We start from the raw sequence: 14,236 nt of genomic DNA, 5'->3' as shown, positions 1-14,236 counted from the left end.
CACACACACACACACACACACACACACACACACACACACACACACACACACACACACTGAACACTTGCGCATCAGTTCCTCATCAAACATTTCCTGTCTGAGAAGTTAAAACAGTCGGTTAGATGTTTTTCCCCCACATTAGTTTGATGGAAGAGTTCTCTGATAAGTTGAGTTTGAGGGCCCCACTGATAATCATGGAGCCCCTGATTCATAATTCATTCATAATTCATTCATTCAGAATCATAATCAATTTTAAAAATGCATATTTTGGGGGGATGGGCTTTAAATCAAACCAATTTGCTTAAAAAAATCAACTCAAACAATTCTTCCTTTCATTTTTTTGAGACACCAGGAAGTTAAAAAAAAAAAAAAAGCTCATCTGTGGCAACATCAAATATGCCAGTCTGCAMTGTCAGGCTGTGCTCTTTGTCTTTGCCCATATAAGGGCAGTGGGGTTCTCACAGCTACAACACACAGGCAGTTACACAAACTTTTACTTTTCTCCCCCGCACCAGTTATGTTAAAATAGAGCTCCTTCCTTGTTACATTTCCTAAACATGACACACACTTTGTTCCTTCCCTGCATTACAATTTAACACAAGCTGCAGGGGAAATAACTTTTAAAAAGTAAAAGTTTGCTGTAGAATTAGCTTGATGTGCGTTAGGACCATTTTACACCTGCAGAGCAAACACCAGAAAGCAGAAGTACAACAAATAAATGCGTGATTGTTTAACCTAAAAACACGTTTCAGTTGTGGGGGTCCTATAAACATCTACATTTTATGACCCTAACCGTCCAGATAAAGACTCTATCACAATACCAAATATATGCAGTGAAAAAAGTGGCCATCAAAAACATATAAAATTTGTTTATATGTTAGATAAAAAATAAAAGTGCTATACCARTTTACTAAACCAGTGAATTGAAAAAAATAACTAATGAGATCTGTTTAATTCATTTTGACACGATTTTTTAAGTATTTGAGCATACATGTCCTCTAGCATCCATTGGGGGTTGCTGCAGCACCCTTTGACCCCCTACTTTCCTCAGGTCTTGCTCAGATCTATATTTATCAGACTTTAAGTTAATATAAGGCACATATGAAGCACTGGAAAACGTGTAAGGGAGGCCATTTTTTGTTCCCATAAAAATTGAATTCTGGATCATTATTACTCCCCAAACTCAGAGCTTGTGATGTGTTTGAACCTAAGCTTTCTTTGGGCTGACGTGTGTTTATAGTTTGTTGACTCGGTGCGTTTAAGATGCCCCGCGGCGTCTCTTGACGATGCTCCGCTTTCCTCCCCGCTAGGCTGAGGGAGATGTCGCCTCCCTGAACAGACGTATCCAGCTGGTTGAGGAGGAGTTGGATCGCGCTCAGGAGCGTCTGGCCACAGCCCTGCAGAAGCTGGAGGAGGCTGAGAAGGCTGCTGACGAGAGCGAGAGGTGRGTGTCTTCCTGAGACCGCCGTCACTCAAATGTCTCTCTCCGAAGTTAGACTTGAGGGGACTCTCCCCTCCCCCAATAAGAGTCAGTTGTTCACTGTAAAAATTAGGGGTGTAAGAAAATATCGATGCACTGAAATATCGCGATATTTCATTTCCCGATACTGTATCGATATTCTAAAGCCCTGTATCGATTTTTTTATTAAGGTTTAAAATGTCAACTTTCCTGCCAGCCGTTCATTTTTATGTTGTAGTTCAGCCTCTGACCACTAGTTGGCAGCAGTGAGCCAGCCATTTGGCTACTCTACCTCTTGAGGTAGAGGCCATTGTTAAGTGTTGGTGACCATATTGTAAATTAATATTAAAAACTAAAAGCTGCAAAAAATATATTTTCAAACTATTTATTGTCAAATTTAGTCTAATAATTGAAAACATGGATGAAATAAGAAATATGAAACAAATAAAATAAAACACATACAAAGCAGAACACAGCTAAATGTATCAAAAGCATGTCTTTGTAATATTAGAATTTTCTGAGACAATGAATTTTGGTTTTTCATTTTTTTTCCCCTGTAAGAGGTTTTTATTTAATAGAATTTTTGGACAAAAAAAATCGCAATATATCGCCTTGCTTATAGTATCGCAATATATCGGGATATATTGTATCGTGACCCCTCTGTCATGATATGTATCGTATCGCCAAATTCTTGCCAATACACAGCCCTAGTAAAAATAGCTAATTAAAAATTCACAAACTCGTGTAAAAGTTTTCTTGCAAACGCGGAAAGCATTTTTCACCGACACTATGTGACCCCCCCCCCCCCCTCACAGAGGCATGAAGGTTATTGAGAACAGAGCCATGAAGGACGAGGAGAAGATGGAGATCCAGGAGATCCAGCTCAAAGAGGCCAAAAACATCGCTGAGGAGGCTGACCGCAAATATGAGGAGGCAAGTTTTTCAGCCGCTGGCAAAACATTAAACAGCAATAAGTGAATGTGCAGTAAACAAACCGTACCTAATGCTAACTGTGAGGTGGCTGTAAACACCTGCTGTTTGGTGTAACTGTTGTCGTGCTGCGCCTTCAGGTGGCCCGTAAACTGGTCATCATTGAGGGTGACCTGGAACGTACAGAGGAGCGCGCCGAGCTGTCAGAAAGGTAAGCCACCTCACCTCTGTGCACACTAACCTCTGTACTCACACAAGCATGGAGCAAAGACTGTGAAAGATTGTAGACGATAATTCACCAACTATGAAAGTTATTTTTAACCTCACCGTGTTTTATTATTTTTTTATTTTATGTCTTTGCTAATCATTTGCATGCTCACCTTGGTTTGAATGAATGGCTGTGGCTGCCACACCCACTAACAGGCGGGCTCGAAGAGCGGAGGAGGAGCTAAAGGTTTTGGAGCAAAGCCTGAAATCACTAAATTCCTCAGTCGTGCAGGTACAACAAAGCCAAACTCCCGCGGTGGCTCTTCTCTCTTGTCAGTCGTGCCGCGTCTGCTTTGCATTCTGTGCTTGTTCCTCTTCCTACTTTTATTCTGAGGAGATTTAGACGGTTTAATGCCTAACACAGCAGGAAGCTGGACAGGAGGAACACGAGAGAGCATGAGTTTTCATGGCTGTGACTGTTGATTTTTATTATAAAATGTTTAAAAAATGTATCACATTGCTCTTTTCACGTTTTTGCTCTGCTAACAAGACAGTTAACAAGCACCCTTTGAAGTGGGATTTTCTGGAAAGGTTGCAAACAAAAAATATCTTACCTGTTGTAGATGGCTTTTTGAACAATGTCAGTTTTAAGAAATCACATTTTAACTTAAATAATTAATTGTACCTAAATTTATTTTGTGTGAACAGTTTTTTTATYGTTACATGAAAATACTTTATGGAAATTTAATATTTATTTTTGTGGGGGGGTGGGGCTGTTCTTTTTTGTTTTTTCAAACACAAGTACTAGCAGCTGCATCAGCATGAGCTCTGTAGTCTTGGTTAACTCTGACATGAATATCAAAATATTTCTGCTGGAATAACCATTAATTGGGAAATTACAGTGGTTCCCAAAGTAAGGGTTGGGACCCCAATGTAGGTCAGAAAAGCCAGGTTGGTGGTGCTGAGATGATCTCCAAAACAACGTAACAAAATTAAAAAAATCAAAAATTACTTGCATGTTTTATTACTGTGACAATAAATAACAGTAGTCACAAATGAGGTAGATAAATATAAGTTTATTTGTGATGTAATAAGGCCCGTATTTGTTTTAGTAATTTAACAAAGGATATTTGGAGTCACATGTTGTTGACGTTATTAAAAGCTAAGATGTTGGCGCATAGGCCTACGTAGTTTAAAGGATTTTAAAATAGTAGTCTCATGAACCACTTTTTTTAAATAGAAGTTGATAATTTTTAATAAAAATTTAATTTATTTAAACTATTCTCATTTTTGAGGTCTTAAGAGCTATGTACAACAGGTAAGATATTAATTGTTAATAACCTTTCTACAGAACKTCTCACAAATGAATCTGAATCCTGAAATTGTTTATTTATTTAATAAATCACCAAAGAATCAGCTTTCTGTCCTCACATTCCTGCTCTGTTAAGGCACATTTGTTTCTTTTTGACTTCCTTTTTGTTGGATCCTTATAGTTTCTTATTTATTTCATGTCATCCCTCCCTCCTTYGCGTTTCCCTCAACCTGTTTTGTGTCTTCCTCTGCTTCCATCCATCCTCCCCCCCACCCCCATCTCTCTTTCTGCCTCCTCCTCCCTCTGTTGTATCCTTGGCCATTCTTATCGCCTCGTCTAAAACACCAGCAAATGCTCTGAGCTTGAGGAAGAGTTGAAAACTGTGACCAACAACCTGAAGTCACTGGAGGCCCAGGCTGAGAAGGTAAGTGGGGCTTTCTGGTCCCGTGCATGCTGTTGACACACTCAGTGGGAAAAGAAGAGCCAGAGGAGCCGAAGCTCCTTGCTTTATAGCGCGTCTAAATTCACTTGGATATTTAACGTCGCCTCATGTSTGACCTTCAGTCTTTGTTTTTGTCCCACAGTACTCACAGAAGGAAGACAAGTATGAGGAGGAGATCAAGGTCCTCACCGACAAGCTGAAGGAGGTAAAGTTTTGGCGCGTATTTCCTACGGCTCCAGGATGATTGAGTCAGTGATGCTCGAGTGTTGGACCTGAATTGTCTCTGTGCCGCAGGCTGAGACCCGTGCTGAGTTCGCTGAGAGATCAGTAGCCAAGCTTGAGAAGACCATCGACGACTTGGAAGGTAGGCTTTTTTTTTGAGTTTATTTTTTTGTTCTTTTGTTGTTGTTTTCCTCTCCTTTTTTAAATGTTTCAGGGTGTTATTTAGGTGGGACCATATTTTCCTTAGAAACCTTTAAATTATATTCTGCTTCCCTCTTCTCACTGTGTGGCACTTCTTCCAGGATGCATCAAATATCTGTTTTTTTTTTTGTTTGTTTGTTTTGTTTTTACTGTGGTTTTTAAGGTCGGAGGGAACGTTGTAGATGTTTTACATTTCGACTCATTCCAGCTGTTGCTAAGGAACTGATTCTGACATTTGTTAATTTTCTGCTTTKTGAGTTATTTGTGTGAATGCTGATTCAGCAGTTGCACTGTTGTTTTAATGAGTTATTATTTTTTTTATTTTTTTTTTTTTGCACTCTAACTACTTCTGCATAATTTGTTCTATTTTAGTTGTTCACATATCAAAATGTTCAGCTCAGTCAGGAGACGGTTCTGTTTTTTTTTACTTGTTTACTTTACAAAAATGTAACTTTGTTTACAAATATTTTCCCTTTAAGATTACAGTGAGATTAGACCATTATAATCAAACATGTTTTTGTTAATCTAATTTAGCAAATTTGACTTAACTCTTTACCGCTATGCTACTTTCACCTTTAATCTACCATTCAGCTTTTATTTTTAGCTAGCATTTTGCTACTTTTTAGTTTTTAGCTACTGTTCTGCTACTTTTAGCTTGTTGCTAGATTTTACTGCTTTTAATTAGTATTTAGGTTATTTTAGCCTGTAGATGGTTTATTTTAGCATTTAACAAATATTTTTGCTACATTTGGCTCTTGTTCATTCGTGGTGCTTTGTTTCTTTTAACTTAACCTCTTAGTTTCGGCTTCTTCAGCTAATTTCAGCTATTATTCAGCCCTCAGCATTCGCACCTCATTTTCACACAAAAATTCATTTTTTTTCTTAGTTTCACAGATTGTATCCTTGTCACTGCCCTGTTTTCAACGTTTCTGTTTTCCTCTCTTCTTCTTCCTCTTCCTCCTTGGATGCTCCTCCTTTCACATCCTTGTCGTGTCCTCTGCCTTCCTTGCTCTCCTCCGCCGCACCTGCCTCCTCCCCACTTCCCTTCACCTTTGCCCCCCACCAACCACCACCACCACCAATAGACGAGCTGTACTCCCAGAAACTCAAGTACAAGGCCATCAGCGAGGAGCTGGACCACGCCCTCAACGACATGACTTCCATGTAATTCTCATCTCTCTGCATCTGCTTGTCTCCTCCCTTTTACTTCTGACCCCGCCCCCTTCCTTAAAAGCATCTTTTTTTGTCTTAATTTTCCACTCCTAATAAGAGATGTTAAATCTGTCTGTTTTAACTCTTCATTTGAAGTGCCTTAAAACAGACAACTCTTTGTGTAACTGAAAGTTTTTTTTTTTAGATTGAATTATCTTAATTTACTATGCTATGCAGATTTTAAACAAGATGATTTGTTTCAGTATTCTGTAAACAAGACTTGTGCATGAATGGAAAAAAGGCATGGGTTGTACTTCAATGTGGAAATAGTTTTTGTTATCTCACACATCTTTAATATGTGGGAAAAAAAGAATCATGGTCATTTTAACAAATTCATTGAAACTGGATCAAACAGGCATTTAAATGACCATAATAACTAAAGATTTTGTGTCCCCCACCCCTCGTCTTTTATTCTTCTACTAATATGGTCTTACTTCTGTCTAGAAGAAAGGCCACCTGTTTTGTCGGTATGCTAGCTGAGGTTAGGTTGTCGTGTGGTAATTTAGCACCACTCGTGGTTGAGCTCCCAGTTTTGCTAAATTACGAGGTTATCAGGAGAGCTTAAGAGGAAGCATCCTATCTGTTTGTCAGTGCTCTCCAGTGGAGGAGTAGCTCAGGGTGCACAGTGCGTTTTTTTTTTTTAATCCCCCTCTCGAGCATTGTTGCGGTGGTATGTCTCCCATGGTTCTGGTATGTTGTGGTGTGTGTCTCGCATCATCGTAGGTCCCCACAGCAACCGCCCCCCCGCCCCGGTTCAACTGTGCTTCTTCTCTCCCACACAGATAAATCGTTTACACCTCGTCAAAGACGCCTCCTCATGCCCGAGCAGCACCTGTCTGCTCTCGCTCCGGCCTGCTCCCCGTCTTCCCTTTGCTTTCCTTTCCTCCTCATGTTTCCATGTCAGCCACACATCCACTCTCTTGTACAGAATCCTAGAATCTTTCTGCATTGTGTAAAAAAGAATAAAAAATCTTTCCTTCTATTGTAATCTCTCTCTCTTTACTCTGCTCCTTTTTATTTTCCTTTCTAATGTCTTAATGTAAAGTGGTTCAAGTGAAATCCCAAAGCCTTTTGCTGTTAATTCGTGTTCCTGATTTTTCTTTTTCATCTTATCACCCCATTAGCTCCATCTCTACACGGTGTCGTTTGATAAATTTCAGTTGATGTCCCTTTTTGTTTTGTCAAATATCCTGTGCAGCTGAGGTATTAAATATGAAATATTTTTGTGAGGATTAAAAACTTACAGCGACCTCAGGTGCTTGACTGAAAACTGAGCCGTATGTTTGAGACTGATGCATGCAAGCACTTTTTTTTTCACCTTGTGAAAAAGATAACTGGAAGTGTGTGAGAGTTGGTGAGCATTAACTGCTAAATCGTAGAGAGATTAGGGTAATCTGGTGAAACGCAGAGCAGCATGTAGGAGTTGTGGATTCTCGTCTGGTGCTGGCAAAGTTGGATGGAGTTGATGCTGGTAGGGTGAACAAAAGAGCTTTGTGTGATTCAAAGTATTGTCTTACTTTTGAATAAATACACAATGACAGAGTCTGAGTCTGTTTTATTCCAGGGGATTGCCTAAATACACAGAAATAAGCAGGACTGAGCTTTATTCTGACTGGAGTGATTCTGATTGAAATAGTCATTAAACCACATTTATGTGGTTCTCGTTATATTCACTGAATAGATAACACTGAGAAAATTCATTGTTTTTACCTTTCACACTGTTGTACTTTTGAAATCAGGAATAATTGTCCTTATTGCATGGCTATTCAACTGGCGGCCTGCGGGCCACATCCGGCCCGTGAGTGACCAAAGTTCGGCCCGCCAATTGGTTCATTCATCTCTTAAGCCCAAAACCCCCGGTTTTCTACTTTAATTGTTCTAAGTTCTTTTAGTTAAACATAGACATGTTTGGTATCTACAGAAATGTCAGAATCTTGGCTACGAGCTGGTGAAATCATTTCTATAAACACTCAAGACAATTAAAATTACAAGCAGTTGAAGATAAAACTATGAAAGTGAAAATAAAATTGGTTTAAAAATTTGGCAAGTCAGAGATGTCAAAATATTATGTGTGTCAAATAGAAGGCACAATGTGTTCTTTTTGTTTTTGATAATGTTTAATTATCACTACTTTTATAGGGTTCTGTATGTTCTATTCAAGATTAAATGCAGCAAAAAAAACTAATTCAAAGGTAACAGATCTTTGTTATACTTGGTTAATTTACATAATAACTTTAATTGCTGGATGTTCGACCCCTCAGCTGTTGACCTGCAGTAACTGTGGCCCCTGGAGCAGTTTAGTTGAATAGCCCTGCCTTATTGTTTGTCTTTTTGTTCATAATTGAATTAACTTTGTTTTTTTTCTTTATCTGCTGCAGTCTTGTTCTCGAACAAGTGTCCGAATTCTCTAAAAAACAGTTTAAAACTGGTCATATTTACTTGCAATAAGAATATTTTTGTTGTGCTCTAAGATTTAAAATATTGCAAAGATGTACTCTAAAAAAGACAAGTTTTAAAACACTTTTTCACTATTTTTGTACAGTATTTGTCTTCTTCCTTATGGTTTTCTATCCTTTCTTTCACTTTGCTTCCTGACTTCAACTTGTGGAGAAAAAAAAAGTTTTTCTCAGTAGTAAAATGGTTTACAGATAGTTCCAGCTGAGAAACTAAAACAGAATTCTATAGCAATTTGTTATTTCAGTCTAAATTTGCTTAAAGTTCATTAAGACTAGCTGAAACCAGTGGACGTTTTTGATTTAATGTTTAAAGTTAAAATTTCTCCAGGTTTAACATAAAATGAAAATAAATAGTTGTTATTAAACATGTTTCTCTGAGCAATGAAATTCTTACTTTGCTGTCCACGATGAATTAAATGGGAGACAAACCAAAAGAAATATAATTTACGAATGAGCAAAAACCAGAATGATTTTTTCATGAAAAAGGGGGAAAATAAATTAGAAATGAAAAAAAAAATTCAACATAGTCGAATTCTGTTGTATCAGTGGTTGGATAAGTTAGCAAATAAATTAAACTAAACACAAAGAATTTTCACGTAAAGTGAAAAAATAGCTATGATGTTAAGCTACGTATTTAAGGATTAACTTTATTTAAATACTTTTTATTGGATATTCTTCATTTTTAAAAATCAAAGACTGATAAAGTTTAGTAGGCAGAAAATTTAAAATTGTGAAAAATGGAGATGAAAGAATATTTTATTTTTTACTTTTTGGCCGATGATACAACCCAGTCTTCTCTTCAGTTCTTTATGTATGAGTTTTGTGTTGCTGTGTGTGGAATGTTGTTCATGCTGGAACAGTTTTATTCAGTTTAATATATAACCCACCTGCCTTTTTTTTACCACCATCTCATAAACGTAATGTTGCTCATAAACTCATGTTTGTGTGTCAGAGAGCAGATCAGCATGGGGGTTTAGACATAACTGTTTCTCTTGGATATTTGGCTCAGTTGGTAGAGCTGATGCCTCTCAGCAAGAAGGTCACCGGTTCAAATCCCGGTCTGGGGACCTTTCTGGGTAGAGTTTGCATGTTCTCTCCGTGCATGTGTGGGTTCTCTCCGGGTACTCCGGCTTCCTCCCACAGACCAAAAACATGACTGTTAGGTTAATTGATAACTCTAAATTGTCCCTAGGTGTGAGTGAGAGAGTGAATGGTTGTTTGTCTCGTTTGTCTCTATGTGTGGCCCTGTGATGGACTTGCGACCTGTCCAGGGTGTACCCTGCCCCTCGCACTGTGACTGCTGGATATGGGCACCAGTGACCCACGCGACCCTGAAAAGGAAGAAGCGTGTACAGAAAATGGATGGATGGATGGATGTTTCTCTTGTTTTATGTCAATGCTAATTCACTGTTAATTCAGTAAAAAATCTAACTCACTGACTCATTTGTGATTGTCTGAACTAAAACTGTCTGTATTTGATGTTCTAACAGAGAAACTGTCGCATGCTAAAGAGGAGAACATTGACATGCATCAGATGCTGGACCAGACTCTAATGGAACTGAATAACTTGTGAAGACACATCTGACCTCCCCCTGCCACACACACACACACACATTGTGGGTTTTGACATTTTGTATTTGCACCTTGCTTACCATAACCCCTTCTAATTACACCCTGCCGATGGTTGTGACCAAAACAACTGGATGCTACTTTTATTGCACAGTTCTGCCTTCAGTGGAACTCAGCCAAGCAGCAGAGCTAAAAAACATAATAAAAAAAGCTTAACCATTCCCTTTGATGAAATGCCTGCCTTTTGCAGTTATCAAAAGATAGATAGATATATATTTGGATTATTTTTTTTTTTTTTGATATCTGGTAAAATTTGGTTCCACAAATTGTTTTCTACATTTGCAATAAAGCTGGTCTGAAAAGTTTAATTCTACTATGATTGCGCACACACCAAAAGACAAAGTGAAGATGTTTTGCATGAAGTAGCCAAAAACATAACTGCATTTTTACTATGCATTTTAACTGTTGGTTTTTTTTTTTACCCTTGCAAATTAAGTATACGCAGGTAATGCCTGTCAGTATATAATGGTGCTACTGTATTGTTCTGTCATGCTTTACAGTATGTTGAAGAATATTGTTCTCTTAACCATTTAAAATGTCTCCCATCTTCTCTAACAACATTTCAGTCAACGGTTGTGCATCATTTTAGCTATGTTTTAAAGATTTTTAAAGTGTTCATTACGTCTGAAATGTACAAATTATAACTATAAAAAAATAAAAGCACATTTTGAAAATTTTCTAACTTTGTGTTTTTTTTTAATTTTTTAGCTTTTGTGAAAATAAAAACTTTCTAAGAAATGGAACTGTCTGAAAGAAAACATATTTAGCAGACTTGGATGTTTGAATGTTTTAGTAAGAGGAGCTCTGTGGAGTTTATTTCTGCCACTCTTTCTTAACTTGATCAGACTTAGTGTTTTTCAAGTTACAGTACTAATGAAGAACATATTTTTGTTATTATCCTTTAAAAACGTATATCTTAATACTTAAGGGTAAAGCTGATGTTCTTTTATCCAAGGGAGCCTTCACACTTTTTTCAAAAGAGGCCAGATGAGGACCACTGTTAGTCCTAGCCTTGTCACATTTAAACCAAAAGGTGTAACATAATTTTTTGAAGTTTTGTCGTGTTATTGCCAGGCTTATTAAAAAGTACTGCAATGTGGGAATTAAGAAATTAACTTCTGACAAAAGGCTGACTTCAGTATTTTACTTGACAGTTGCTAAATCTGCGCAGTCAATACTCTACTGTACTTGTGGAAAGTGAAACACATTAAACCTGAATTGTTGTGGAACTTCAAAGGTTATTCTAGTTTATGCACATCACAGTATCAGTACAAAAATTGTCCATCTAACCAAGTTTTACAATGGTATATGACCAGTCAAAAAGTAGCTATCTTACCAAGTGTAATTGTGTTCCTGCACTGTCAGATAATTTCATTTGAGAAGATTCAGACTAAGTGAAATAATATGCAACTGCAGACAATTCCTGAAGGAAAATTTCCAGACTAACAGGATTAATAATCTGTGTTCTGCTCTTGCTTAGTATATCAGTTTTGAACCAAGATCAAAGTTCGTTCTTGCTGGATAAAGGATTGTAAGATTGGGTYAGATCAGGGGTGCCCAAACATTTTCCCCAAGAGGGCCAAAATGAAAATCTATTCGGGGCTGCGGGCCAAATGCAGTAACAATATTTGAAATACAAATACTTTTTTTAAGTAAAGTCCTTTATTTTTAACAATTAAACCTGCAGCCAGAGCAGTGGCCCACTTTTGTTTTAGTCTGCACAGTTGGAGAAAGTCTGCCATACGTTCAAGTGGCAAAGACTCACAGGACATTAATGTCCCATGAGCCTTTGCTACTTAGATCAAGTTAACACCATGAGTGAAGACTATCTGTATGACAGCCCCTTATATAGTCATTGGGCCAATAGATGAAATGACTAAGTGGAAATACTGTGTTTTTACATAGGACGACAGGTTACAGCCTAGTAACTATGTCAACTGCTGGTGGGCCAAATCAAATGRCTTGGCGGGCCAAATTTGGCCTGCGGGCCCCACTCTGGGCTCCTCTGGGTCAGATGGTTATTTTTTTGCAATGTATTTACCTGTAAAAGAAGAAAGTTAAGGTACATCAGTTAGCAATTACTTAACACATTGCCACAGTTTTTTTACATCACTGTTTTTCAACAACAGCATAATAGAATCTCTGAAATTCTGGCATGGTTTTTTGATTTTGATGTGCCACCCAGGATTATCAGTAGCCCCCACACAGCCACTTTATTAAAACTTTTCTGGAGGTGCCTTGTGATAGTTCTTCCCAACCAGATTTTATTTCAAACAAAAGAAGTTTTCCCAAGTGCATTATGGCAAATATATCTGTAKACTTCTTTAACGTAGTTTTACTTTACTTTATTAGCCTTTTGTTCAATGARCAGATTAAACTCAGCCTTTTCTGAGCCGTAGCGCAAGCGATGAGATTTTGGTTCGATGTTGTCTGAACTCGATTAAGTTGGTCTTCACCGAGGGCAAAAACAGGAAGTGAGCAAGTTTTTTTTTTTTTTTTTTTTAGCTGTGGCTAAAAGTGGCAGTTGCTAGCATTGTGTCCTCTTCTAGAAGCAGTGTTTGTTTGTTTGTTTGTTTGTTTGTTTGTTTGTTTGTTTTTAATCATGTCACGCTTGTTTTCGTCACATAGCAGATGCTTCCTGCTAGCAGCGCGCGAGTCTCCATTGTTGAAAGCGCGAGCCGGGGCTCGAGGCAATCTGCAAAACAAGGCTCACAGAGATTTTATCCAGACACAACAACAACGGGGTCACACAGGGGGGGTTGTCCTTTGTAAATACCGAACTAAGTCCAGTATTTGGATATGTGGGGTCGGTGTGGGCATTGTTTTAGCGGTGGGACTGAAATACAGCTTCGACTCCGCTGATAGTTCGTGTGAAGAAAAAGTAAAAAAGGCCAGCACATACGGAGAAGCAATAAAAGTAAGCAGAGAGCTACTGGAGCGGATAAAGGTAGGCAATGAGGTAGGGCTGCTTGATTGCTTCATATTTCCATATAACCCATAAAAGCACCTGTATTAATTCAGCATTTCGTATTATCAGACTGAAGTTGGAGCTCCTGGRCTGGTAGTGGGGGTCTCTGTGGATGGTGTTCAGGTTTGGAGTGAAGGTTGGTATTATRTGGGCTTAATCCATTAATTCGTCTGATCCAAAGCACAAATCAAAAACGAACATGGAACTTACAGAAAGAGTAATCTTTAATTGAACAGTTACAACTGATTAACCTTTAGAGTCAAGTCACTAAAGCTACCACAGTCATCTGACATTAGAAAACACACACAAAAAAATGGCAACATATAAGTCTTTTCTACAGATATGGTGGAGGCTAAGGCTGATCCCCAACACATTTTGAGGAGTAACAAATTGTGTAATTTCTTAGTTTACAATTTTGTCCTTAACTATTTGGAGTCAGCTCAGTTCTTATTAGCAAACTGATAATCCACCAAACAAACTGTAAAGAAACTTTCAGGAAATAATGTTTGGTTGTCATTAGCTAGACAGGCAGCTTTAAAAAGAAAACAAAGCAGAGATTACGTGTATGCTAGGGATGGGCAACATTGACATAAGAATTTAGTAGGATTAATCACGGCATTTATCCGATAACAATTAATATGACGTTGCACTTGTATGTGGTCAATGTTGTGACTTGGTCCACATCTTCTTGGTTTCTTCATACTCTGGTATTTTAGGTGAATAAACCAGTTTGTAGGGTTGGTGTTGGCTGCTCCATGACGGCTTCCATCATTGGACTCGCATGCACGCCTGATAGTGAAAGTGTGTTGCATGCAAAAATACATCATGACATGTCACTAATTGCAGTAATTGCAAAGTGGAAAATATTAATTGTTGACAGTTTTACTGACAGTTAGTTGCACACAATACAATTGTGCCCTAGTGTACATACACTTTTTGAGCAACGTTTTATTTCTACCTAATGTGTTAGTGTGGTTGCTTAATCCTTAAAAAGGCTGACAGTTTTACCGACAGGCATTTACTACTTCTGTTTAATTTTACATGCATTATGTTGTTTCACTTCATGGTAAAAAGAAAAAGTACACTGCTAACCAGATGATTTGTGTCTAAAATTAAATCAGAAAAAATACAACGGGTAAAATAAGTATTGAACACGTCAACATTTTTCTCAGTAAATATATTACTAGAGGTGCTAATG

At 37.9% G+C, this 14,236-nt stretch overlaps 2 protein-coding genes across 7 annotated transcripts in view; both read left to right on the top strand.

Annotated features, from left to right (window-relative positions):
- Positions 1-10,212, top strand: part of tpm1 (tropomyosin 1 (alpha)) — a 13,005-nt gene extending 2,793 nt beyond the window's left edge. For 2 of the 6 annotated variants that reach the window (XM_014003589.1, XM_014003585.1), the window contains exons 3-10: positions 1,311-1,444; positions 2,275-2,392; positions 2,530-2,600; positions 4,257-4,332; positions 4,493-4,555; positions 4,645-4,714; positions 5,859-5,937; positions 6,768-7,528. In XM_014003589.1, coding sequence (XP_013859043.1) covers positions 1,311-1,444; positions 2,275-2,392; positions 2,530-2,600; positions 4,257-4,332; positions 4,493-4,555; positions 4,645-4,714; positions 5,859-5,937; positions 6,768-6,771 — 615 coding nt within the window. In that variant the 3' untranslated portion in view covers positions 6,772-7,528. Of the gene's footprint in view, positions 1-1,310; positions 1,445-2,274; positions 2,393-2,529; positions 2,601-4,256; positions 4,333-4,492; positions 4,556-4,644; positions 4,715-5,858; positions 5,942-6,767; positions 7,529-9,931 lie in introns of those variants that run through there. The other 4 variants (XM_014003592.1, XM_014003590.1, XM_014003591.1 and 1 more) reach the window with 2 other exon arrangements.
- Positions 10,213-11,884: 1,672 nt separating this feature from the next.
- Positions 11,885-14,236, top strand: part of lactb (lactamase, beta) — a gene marked incomplete in the record, with an annotated part of 13,017 nt that continues 10,665 nt past the window's right edge. The window contains 4 exon segments of the mRNA XM_014003438.1: positions 11,885-11,901; positions 12,470-12,544; positions 12,699-13,029; positions 13,108-13,174. Coding sequence (XP_013858892.1) covers positions 11,885-11,901; positions 12,470-12,544; positions 12,699-13,029; positions 13,108-13,174 — 490 coding nt within the window.

Source organism: Austrofundulus limnaeus, unplaced genomic scaffold (assembly GCF_001266775.1).
Source record: "Austrofundulus limnaeus strain Quisiro unplaced genomic scaffold, Austrofundulus_limnaeus-1.0 Scaffold19, whole genome shotgun sequence".
Lineage (NCBI taxonomy): Eukaryota > Metazoa > Chordata > Actinopteri > Cyprinodontiformes > Rivulidae > Austrofundulus > Austrofundulus limnaeus.
This window is presented reverse-complemented; position numbering and strand designations above follow the sequence as displayed.